General features: G+C 37.7%; 1 protein-coding gene across 5 annotated transcripts in view; it reads right to left on the reverse strand.

Moving 5' to 3' along the window:
* The window catches only part of ATAD2B (ATPase family AAA domain containing 2B), a 164116-nt gene that overhangs the window by 23980 nt on the left and 128088 nt on the right, over positions 1 to 12048 (reverse strand). For 3 of the 5 annotated variants that reach the window (XM_066234022.1, XM_066234019.1, XM_066234018.1), the window contains 3 exons: positions 10623 to 10758; positions 4533 to 4729; positions 1418 to 1577 (listed from right to left, as the gene is read on the reverse strand). In XM_066234022.1, the coding sequence (XP_066090119.1) occupies positions 1418 to 1577; positions 4533 to 4729; positions 10623 to 10758 (493 nt within the window). The remainder of the gene's footprint in view (positions 1 to 1417; positions 1578 to 4532; positions 4730 to 10622; positions 10759 to 12048) is intronic. The other 2 variants (XM_066234023.1, XM_066234020.1) reach the window with 1 other exon arrangement.

A 12048-nucleotide genomic window follows, 5' to 3' on the forward strand; every position in this document is an offset into this window, starting at 1 on the left:
AATACATAACAAGTGGTTCTGTTGCTGTGGAGAAAAAAAGGCCTCTTGACTAAAGATATGAAATAATCTGAACAGAACCAAAATCATGCTTTTTGAATTTTTCCATCTAAAACAGCGGAGTAAAGTTACAAATGTACCATGTCAAATGTAACTGTGAGGTACAGTCGTGTTCTTTGATTATACAACTGCATTCTGTAGTAAAAGGTTATCATGCACCAGAAATCACTGCTTCTTTCTTAAAAGCAATATTATTTCAATACGATTATAATTAAGTTACACAGGGGGAAATATCTGGACTGATCTTTTCAACTGGCTTTCTCTAACCACTCGAATTCACTTTTCACTATCAGATAACTGAAACATAAATACATTTTAAAAAAATAAAAAGTATCTTACTTGTTTATCACTGATGAAGAAACAGAATTCTCAATAGAATGCAAAAAAAGAGTATCAGTCCTTGTCAACTGGGAGCTGGCCAGCTAAGACCTTGGTCTTCCCATGTTAAATATAAACAAATTTATAAAACACCAATGTCGGAAAGGGCTACTCTGTGACCCTGATGGACAAGATAAACACAAGACCATCCCATAATGATGTCTAAAAATTATCCTATCCACCAAAATAATGAAATAAAATCCTCCCATGGATAGTATGATTGCTGCTTCTTTACCCATCAGCTTTAATCTTGCTCCTGTCTTCTCGCCTTCCAGCTTCTTTACCTCATCACAAAATTACTCCCACTCCCTAAAAGTATCCAATCCACTATAAAGTCCTTCTTTCATTCTTCCCCAAAATCACTTATCACAAATGCAAACCCTACAAGGCTCCACATAATATATATATATATGTATATTTCCATTGATTACCATGAATCAGTATATTCACCTGTTAAACTACAGCTATGTTCCTGGCAATCTTCCCTGGAAGGCACTGAAAGAGTTGGGACTACAGACTTGAATACTAGGTAGGATTTGAAGTAAAATAATAAAATTACATAAAAATACCCACAATCTATAAAACAGATAATGTCTACCTAAAGAGGTCTTTTGATATGTAATTATCCTATAATGAGCTCCCACAAATTCAAAATTCCCAGTGTTTATCAGCACTGGTGATAGTAACTAAATAATAAATGTCTACATTCTCAATCAGTTCTCCATCTTACCTAGACAAAACAGGAATCTAAGTATAAAAAGTGAAAGGTAGAGGAAACTAAACCTTGAACATTATACAATAATAAAATCCTCTAATTTAAGTACATTATTTAACAAATTAATAATTTAAGTATATTAGTATTAGTTCCTTATCAAGAGGAATTAATATGTCTTTAAAATTGATCTGAAATATGGGCATGCTTTAGTATTTAAACTTGAAACTACTCAATCACCAACGTGAAGCCTGCTTATTGTGTGCTTACCTCCTGGGTCCTTATCTGGATTATATTCTAAAGCATTGCTACAGATGAGGTCAATGTCTTTCAGGAAATCCTTAGCAGTCAGGTAATTATGCTTATCAATTTTAGTTATGACTGTTGATAAATCCATTGGTTCCTTGATTACTTCAAGATAATCTGAAACCTAAAACAAATAGGATATTTTCATGAAAATTACTTACCGTATTTCATATATCTACTCATAAAAACACAAAAGAAAACTACATAGTTATTTAAAAAATTAAATCTACATATCTAAGAAATAATTAGATAAGGATAAAATTATAGAGCAATTTATGTTTCTAAAGTTACTATGTCATACTTTCCATGAAAAGCTTCCTTTTCAAGTCAGATCTAAATCAACTCTGAATGTTCTCATCGTGAACTATGAAACCAATTGTCAGCTTTTTTTTTTGGACATATCTGAGAAGAGAATGTGTAGGTAAAAGCACTAATAAGCATCAATAAATGTTACCTAAAAAAAAACACCAAACCTTTTTAAAGGAAAATACTTTCTTTTATATTATTAAAGAAGTTCTCTGGTAAATCTCTTTAAAAGCTTTGAACAAAAAAATTTTTTTTTTTCAGTTTAGGGTGACTCATTTCATGGAAAGTGTTTTCTGCTCCTTTGGAGTCATTATAAACATTCTGACCCAATTACATAACAAAAACAAGCCTTGCTTTCATGACTAGTAAAAGATCTGCCGGACTTGTCCATGAATATAAATAAATCTACAAGCAAAAAAATACATTTTGCTCCATATGTAGATTTTCTGGGCAATAACCCAAAATAGAAGATATTAAGTCATGCTGTGCACAATAATTTATGTTTTATATCCCCTGACCTATAAGAAAGCCCTACCAATTTATATATCTACTGCTTTCTCCTATGCAAACCTCAAATCAAGTAATTAGGTCTGTTACAAAATTACTAATTAGAAATATCTAGTCCAGGACCACATTCTCGAGGCAGAGTGATTTCTGCTAAGAAATTATAGGCTAGTTTTCTCGACTGCAGATGGCACTGATGGCTTGTTTATTTAAAACTTACATATATAGATATAAAGGCACAAATATATGCAGATATACCGGTATATATGCACATACACGTATTTGATATGTTTTTATAATTTTAGGTAGGTGTGTGCATTTTATTTTTCACTCTCTATAATCTGAAAAGCCAGTCAATCTCCTTCTAGGGGAGGTAGTAAAGCTATACTGAACAAGTAATAGTTCAGAAGATATTAGTTGGATTCTTGGCTCTGGCACTTGGCATACCTTGTGTACATGTGGAAAATGCTTTATTCATATCATCACCTATGCTTAATTTTAAATTCAATATTTACTTTCTAAATAAACATTTGCATACTCTATTTTGGAATTTGATAAAGTTTTAGACATTTCATATTCATTACTTGAATAGAAATTTTTGTGCTTTAGGTTATCTAAATGTTATTTTGTTTTCTCCTCTGTCCTTCCCAGAAATCCCTATATTTTCAGTTTTAAAAGCAGACAAAGAACCATGAGTAGAATGAACCTAAGAGAGAACAAAAGAGAAAACTAGAGAAAATATAGCCCTTAAATAAAAGTCTTATTTGACAATATTTTCTGTCCCCGTCTACTGCCTTATCATCATTTATAAAATCTTTATCACAGATGGCATTTGAAATATGACACTCTCTTCTGGTTAGAAAGAAAAAGATTTTTCCCTAGCAATGCAAAATTGTTTACTCTCAGGACAGGAGGCTAACTTGGGGGCATCCCTTATCAATTAAGTGCCAGAATCGCATACCAAATTTGAAATAAACACTGAAAATAATCTTTAAAGTGGGCAGATAGTTTTAAGGTTATCTGATAACACTAGAATGAATAAAACTGCCCCAGAAATATAAAATAGTATGTATTAATTACAAAAGCAATTTTGGCAAGTCCTATCATTCTAGCAGAAAAAGACAAAAGGTAGCTGTAAAGTAATGTAAAGAATGTGGGCTTTAAATTTTTAAAAACTTTTTGAGTCCTGACTATGTAACTTGCCAAAGCATCTCAGTTTCCTCAGCAACAACATGAAAATAATAATAAGGACCTTGTGAGGTTGCTGAAAGGATCAGGTGGATAAAACTATGTATTGTAGACAAATACACAAGTAAAATTACACATGGTTCCTTTATTCCAAAAGAAAAGGAAAAATAGGTATTTTTAGACTTGCTGAGGGGTTAAAAAAAAACCTAATGCTAGATCATTTTCCCAGTTACAGACAGGTAATGCTTTCAAAGGAATCTGCTCATATGCAAAAGTACAGATTTCACAACAAGAACACAACATTAAACTCTGAATAATTTCAAAATTCAAATTTTAAAAAAAGATGAAGAAAAAATTAAAATTAAAACACCAAAACTGTTCAAACATGGAGTCTGAACTATAAGAAGGCCAGTAAAGATTATAATGTGTTCATCCACACACTATATTATCCCAGGATAAAAAAACAAAAACAAAAAATTTAATCTACAGTATTATAGTAAATTCCAAATGGAAAATTTCTTTTCATCACAAACCATGCTCCCACAAGGACACAAAACAATGCACATAGAAAATGAGAAATTTTCCACCAGAAGCAGGAAAAATGCTAAGATAAATAATTTAAACTGCAGAGGATGCAGTTAACTTCAAATAGCATCTTAGTCACAGGCATTTCTAAACTATGAAAGACACATTTCAAGTTTCTTAGCCACCTCTTACATAATTTGGAAAAAGCCAATATTAACTGGTATTGTTTGGTTAATACCAATACACTATCTGAGAAAATTTATCCTGGGTAAAAATAGTCTAGTATGGACATTTCACTAAAGTAACTTAAAATCCTCTTCTTGTATTGAAAAGTAAGAGATATTAAGAGGACATATACAAATTGGTCACTAATTTCATCCAAAGTCACCAGATGTTTGCTGATGACACCAGTAGTTATCACATGGATTAAAACTTTACAGGCTAGGGGTAATTATTCATCCATGCCTTTGCTTTTTTTCCTTCCAAAAAAAGATGTCAATATTTTTTTTCTTTTAGCCAGTTCAACTTCACTGTTTGCACACTACTGAAACAAGACCTCTTCAATATCCACCGGTTTGCTGAAGATGTTAAAGCGTTTATCTGTGGCCAGCCTCTTGGTTACATCCCTGAGAAACAACCGCAACTCTCTTAAAGTGTTTTCCTCCTGGTCCTCCATCCGAGTTTTTTCTGACTCTGATAACTGACGAGGTGGAGAAGGTAGTGCAAGAGGAAGCACCTCCAGAGCACAAAGACCTAAAGAAAATTGAAGAACATGTTGAATCCAACTCGGCACATCCAGGACCCCAATTTCTTTTCTGGCATTCTCTCAAAATGTTCTTTTAAGAAAAGAAAAATTCTAAACATAGATGAACCATGCAAGTACAGCAAGTAAAAATTTGAATGGAAACCAGAAGTATATTAGGAAACAGCTTTACTTATGAAATAACTCACAATAGAACTCCTTTAAACGGCAAATGATGATTTTAAATAATTTTATTTTGAATACCATTTACATAAAATGAAAAATATTTCAAACCAACATAAATATCTTCAGGTGAAGTATGGCAGAGCAGTGGTTCCCAACCCCTGGGCCGCAGACCAATACTGGTCCGTGCGCCATTTGGTACTGGTCCGCAGAGAAAGAATTAATAACTTACATTATTTCCACTTTATTTATATTTAAGTCTGAACGATGTTTTATTTTTAAAAAATGACCAGATTCCCTCTGTTACATCCCTCTAAGACTTATTCCTGACACTTGTCTCGGTCACGTGATACGTTGCCGCCAAAATTAAACCTATAAACTAGCAAAATGAGTGAAAAACAAAATTCCATCGAAAGTTTTTTTGCGAAGTGGAAAAGGGCCAGTGAGGAGACAGAAGAAGAACCTACGACCTCAAAGAAAAAGAAGGCTTCATTTAACAGACAATACCAGGAGTCCTACTTGAAGTATGGATTTATCGCAACTGGTGATTCTCGCGCACCAGGGCTGCTCTGCATAATATGTGGCGACTGCCTAAGTAATGAGGCAATGAAGCCTTCAAAACTGCTTCGCCACTTGGAGACCAAGCACCCTACTTTAAAAGACAAGCCTTCTGAGTATTTTGAAAGAAAAAAGCATGAACAAGGACAGAAACAATTACTGGTGGCCACTACATCAATAAATGCAAGTACACTGAGAGCATCATACTTGGTGGCTAATCATATTGCTAAGACTAAGAAGCCATTCACCATTGGTGAAGAATTGATCCTTCTAGTCACTAAAGACATTTGTCGTGAACTTCTAGGAGAGGCTGCGGTTAAAAAGATAGCACAGATGCCTCTTTTGGCTACCACCGTCACACAGCGCATTGAGGAAATAGCAGAGGACATTGAATCACAATTGTTGGAAAGGATTAATAAATCACCGTGGTACGCTCTCCAGGTTGACGAATCTACAGATATTGACAACAAGGCAATGCTACTTGTTTACATGCGTTACCTTTATCAAGAAGATGTACATGAGGATATGTTATGTGCACTATCGTTGCCAACCAAAACCACAGCCGCAGAACTATTTAAATCGCTTGATGACATTTATATATCAGAAAACTGAAATGGTCTTTTTGTGTCGGCATATGCACAGATGGAGCTGCTGCCAAGACCGGAAGGATGTCTGGTTTAACTACTCGGATTTAAGGAGGTTGCACCTGAATGTGAGTCTACGTATTGTGTCATTCACAGGGAAATGCTGGCTAGCCAAAATATACCACCGGAACTTAACAGCGTATTGAATAATGTCGTTAAAGTTATTAACCACATCAAAGCACACGCTCTTCACTCGCGCCTATTCGAGCAGCTTTGTGAGGAAATGAACACGGAGCACAGACACCTTCTCTTATACACAGAAATAAGATGGTTATCCTGAGGGAGGTCCCTGGCCAGAGTGTTTGAATTACGAGAGCAGCTGCAGAGATCTCTCAGAAAAAAAGTCACCGCTAGCAGCACATTTCAGTGATGAGGAATGGGTCGCAAAACTTGCTTACTTGTGAGACATATTTAACCTCCTCAATGAATTCAATAGGTCACATCAGGGGGAAATGACAACTGTCTTCAAGTTGGCAGATAAAGTAGCTGCATTTAAAGCCAAACTGGATTTGTGGGGATGATGCGTGAACAGGGGTATATTTGACATGTTTCAAACATTCGCGGGAATTTTGGAAGAGACTGAGCCCAAGCCTTCATTGTCCCAGCTGGTGCACGATCACCTGTAATTACTTTCAAAAGAGTTTGAACGCTACTTCCCAACCACAAAAGACCCACGAATTGCCAAGGAATGGATCCACGATCCATTTGTCAACAAACCAGGTGAATCCAGCGTGTCTATGCAAGAAGAGGATCAACTACTGGAGATGGCAAATGACGGCGGCCTTAAAAATATGTTTGAGACTACAACTCTGCCGGTGTTCTGCATTAAAGTCATGGCAGAATACCCCGAGATCGCCACAAAAGCACTAAAAACCCTGTTGGCATTTCCAACATCCTATTTGTGTGAGTGGGATTTCCTGCAGTGACAGCAACCAAAACAAAATTACAGAATAGACTGGATATAATATACTTCGGGTGTCACTGTCTCCCATTACTCCTAGATGGGACCGTCTCATTGCAGAGAAACAAACTCAGGGCTCCCACTGATCTAGCATTATGGTTGTTAAGAGATAGGCTACTATCTCTCATTCTATATAAACATTATAATAAATAACCCTTAACTTACAATATTCATAACAATGATGAGTTGTATTTTTCATGCACTTTATATTTGTTTTTGTGTTGTATCTTATTTTAAAGGCATGTTTAAACGTTACCATAGTGACTGGAAAGTGTTTGGAGGCAGAGAGGATGTTACTCATGTTCTGTTGTTGGTGCGATGTTAAGAAAACGCTTCTAATAAAGTTGCATACGAGTACACAGTGGATTCATGTTTATTTTTATTGTCATAGGTTCATGACTGGTAGTGAGCCTGAACCTATCATGTTACATGTTGATATCAGACATGAAACGTTGTCAGAATAACAAACTTAAATACAACCTGAATAATGAGGACATGCTCGTTCCTCCTTTAACTTAGCCCAATAAATATTGTAAGTTCGACAATTATATTTAAAAATACCACAGTTTTTACGCTGATCGCATAATTTTATTTTGTGCATTTATCCGTCCCACCCTAAAGGCCGGTCCGTGAAAATATTTTCTGACATTAAACCGGTCCGTGGCCTAAAAAAGGTTGGGGACCACTGCTGCAGAGTGATTGTTTAAGTTGCCTTGTTTAAAAACTGCTTCTCAAAATGGGGTTGCCTTATATGCATGAACGTTAGATGGGCAAGTAACAATTCTTTGATTCTTCCTGCTCCCAAAAGAATTCTGATTTTAGTGCCCTACCCTCATATTCATAGTGCAACACAGTAGGAATAGTAAATGGCACCTGTGGGGAGCGGGGGGGGGGGGGGGGGGGGGGGGATTAGCGACTAAAAAGAGAATTCCTAAGACACAGAAAGAGCATGGGAAACTGAGTCTAAAATGTTACATATAAAATCTATGGTCTTCACTATCTACTCCCTCCCTCCAAAAAAGACAAAAAAAATTTAAAAGGTTAAGTATTAACTTTTTAAATCCTAGTTCTCTAATTCCTTAAAAGATTTTCCTGGTATCATACTGAAGCTCAGGGTTATAATTCTAAGGATTCTTGCTGATTTCAAACAGCCTCTATGATGAAAAATGAAAGCCAACAGAAGCAATTCAAAAAGGAAAAGAATTCTATTAATCCTTAACACAGAAAATTCAGACCTATGGGACTAAAATATGTCTAGGAGCACGCAAGATACCTTATTACAATGAATCATTTTCATAATGAAGTATTTTAAATACTGTTACTGAAAAATATAGAAGACAACAATCAATAATCACAAGGTATAAAGCCCATATTGAATTTACAAGGTTTCTGGGGGAAAAAACCCTCACAACTGTAGCCATTTGATAGGTGTTCATTTTTAAAACACTGAGAAAATGTGGAAAAGAGCACTAAAGGACCATAATTTTTTTTTTACAGAGACAGAGAGAGTCAGAGGGAGGGATAAGTAGAAACAGACAGACGGGAACAGAGAGAGATGAGAAGCATCAATCATCAGTTTTTCGTTGTGGCACCTTAGTTGTTCATTGATTGCTTTCTCATATGTGCCTTGACCCAGGGGGCTACAGCAGACTGAGTGACCCCTTGCTCAAGCCAGCGACCTTGGGTCCAAGCGAACTTTTTGCTCAAACCAGATGAGCCTGCACTCAAGCTGGCAACCTCAGGGTCTCAAATCTGGGTCCTCTGCATCCCAGTCCGACGCTCTATCCACTGCACCACCACCTGGTCAGGCAAGACCATAAAATTATTAATGTGTTGGAGAATATAACCAGTGAACAACAAACAAGTAGAACGAATATGGAAAAGCAAACACCTGACAGGGATAGAAAATGTATTTATTTTAACATCCTACAAGAACAGCTAATAGAAATATAAAAGAACAAGGGGAAAGAGCCTTAAATTATTTTTTTAAGAAACAAAATTGCTATTTTCTAGAAGAGGCTAAAAGATTAAGTATGTGGATCTTATCTTTTTCATATCTTTAGGATTAGGAATAAAAACTCTTTTGAATGATTTATAATTCAGTCCTTATGTAAGGCAGGATTCTGAAATCTGACAAATTCTGAGGCCCCTCTTAATGTTATGAGCCCAAATCTAAGAAAACCATAATGTTTAAATGAAAGCCATGATAGCCTGATGGGTGGTGGTGCAGTGGATAGACCATTGACCTAAGATGCTGAGGACCCAGGGTTGAAACCCCAAGATCACTGGCTTGAGCATGGGGTCACCAGCTTGAATGTGGAGTCACTGGCTTGAGCGTGGGATCATAGACATGACCCCATGGTCACTGGCTTGAGCCCAAAGGTTGCTGGCTTGAAGCCCAAGGTCGCTGGCTTAGGCCCAAAGTCGCTGGCTTGAGCAAGGGGTCACTCTCTCTGCTGTAACCCCCTGATCAAGACACATATGAGAAGCAATCAATGAACAACTAAGGAGCCACAACTACAAGTCAATACTCTCATCCCTCTCCCTTCTTGCCTGACTCTCTCTGCCTCTCTCACTAAAAGGAAAAAAGGAAACCATATTTCCAAGTGCCTAGGTAGCATAAGGTATCTAAGATAATAATAGGTGCTCAATAAATATTTGAAAAATTAATCAATAAATAAACCAGAAAAGGCAAATGTTCTAATCAGCTCTTGGCTCATCAAACCTATCCTGGCCCATAGGGTAGGCAAGCACAAGTAATCAGCACAACACCTGGTATTCACAACCTTGGTACTTAAAGTGACTAAAACAGAGCAGAACCAAAGACATTTTTTCTTTGACTTTTTGAGCCTCAGAATGTGAAATCTAACAAGAACATCTGGATTGATGAGAAGGGGGATACTTCACTAACAGTCATCTATTACTAAGCTTTAACAATAAGGCTGTAACTCCCCAATTTCCTCAAGTCAGGTGAACACAATGATCACTTCCATACAAGTCCATCTAAAGATAAACAGGGCCTGAAAAACTGTTTTCACTTCCACAAAGAAATGGTTTTTAAAAAATGACTCCAAGAAAAGGTATTTCTTTTTTTTTTTAGGTCTATTTTTATTTTATTTAAAAAAAATTTTTTTTCTTATATTTTTCTGAAGTTGGAAACGGGGAGGCAGTCAGACAGACTCCCGCATGCGCCTGACCGGGATCCACCCAGCATGCTCACCAGGGGGCGATGCTCTGCCCATCTGGGGCATCGCTCTGTTGCGACCAGTGCCATTCTAGCGCCTGAGGCAGAAGCCATGGAGCCATCCTCAGCGCCCGGGCCAACTTTGCTCAGTGGAGCCTTGGCTGCGGGAGGGGAAGAGAGAGACAGAGAGGAAGGAGAGGGGGAGGGGTGGAGAAGCAGATGGGCGCTTCTCCTGTGTGCCCTGGCCGGGAATCAAACCCGGAACTCCTGCCACCAGGCCGACGCTCTACCACTGAGCCAACCGGCCAGGGCCGAAAAGGTATTTCTTAACTCTACCCCCAACCCCGTTTCCCTAAAGGCTTTAGGAACTTTACCAGTGCGTTTCCTTCGCGGTGGAGCCATTGATGCCTGATTGAGAATCAATTCTTGGAAAAATTTTCTTCTGTCTTCTTCAATAGGCCTTTGAATATATAAGACCTCTTCATACTGTATTCTAAAGATACATTTAACCTACAAAGACATTTAATATAGAGAGAATTAAAAGCTTATGTATTATACCAAATTATAATTTTTTTAAATCTTTCTTTTCTCCCCAAAGTGAGAAGCAGGGAGACAGAGAGACTCCCGCATGTGCCCGACTGGGATCCATCCAGCATGCCCACAAAGGGGCGTTGCTCCGCTGCAATTGGAGCCATTCTAGCACTTGAGGTGGAGGCCATGGAGCCATCCTCAGTGCCCGGGCCAACTTTGCTTCAATGGATCCTTGGCTGTGGTAGGGGAAGAGAGAGATAAAGAGAAAGGAGAGGGGGAAGGGTGGAGAAGCAGATGGGCGCTTCTCCTGTGTGCCCTGGCTGGGAATTGAACCTGGGACTTCCACATGCTGGGCTGACACTCTACCACTGAGCCAACCGGCCCGGGCCCAAATTACAATTTCTTCATTCTCCAGTACCATCTTCAATCTTCATTTAAGATTCATGTGGGGTCAGGGTTAACTTAGTCCTTGGGTTATACTACTGAAAGACCCAACCTCATGGACTAAACAAGAATGGAAGAATGATTCAGTTGCCCAAGTTATTAATGAATTATACTGTAGCTAGAAGAGTCAGATGATAGCAAAAAGGACAGGTGATTGTAATATGGCAACAATCTCAAAGGGTTTTTTTCACTGAAAAGTAATTATCTAGCATCTACAACAGACAGCCGGAAAGATGGCACCAACACTGCCTTCCTTATGCTGTTTCTGTGAACTTCCTCTCCTGACTTCCCTCCCTGGGTTCTTTCCACACCAAGTCTATTCCACTGTATGTTCTGAAATCCTGGTTTGACCACCGATAAACTATACCTTTGGTCTCATGACAGACTGCTCCAAAATGCCACCTGCCTTGCAAAACTCCCAAGCAAAATTTAGTTCTTCCAGCTGGTGATTACCATACCACTCCTTTGTTCAGCTGCTCTATAAAGACTTTAACTTCAGATAACCCCCTTACAAGGTATGCTTTTGAAATTCTCTTTATATTATCCACATTTGTCTGCACGCTTAATTTATTTTTTTCCTAGAAGGTCTACTTTCCATTTCTAGATACCGAACTCCCTGAGAATAGACCATTTCTCATTCATCTATTTTCCTATACCTGACCACAGTGCCTGGCACACAGTTATGCACAAGGCATGTACTGAATGGATAAAGCTTGTGATTCTGTTCCCCATCCCACATCAAACTGGAAACTGCAATTAAAAAGAGAAGAAGTCACTAATATGAAAAGTGCCAACTATGACAGTATGGAAATACTGGATTGAAAC

Source organism: Saccopteryx bilineata, chromosome 6 (assembly GCF_036850765.1).
Source record: "Saccopteryx bilineata isolate mSacBil1 chromosome 6, mSacBil1_pri_phased_curated, whole genome shotgun sequence".
Classification (NCBI taxonomy): Eukaryota; Metazoa; Chordata; class Mammalia; order Chiroptera; family Emballonuridae; genus Saccopteryx; species Saccopteryx bilineata.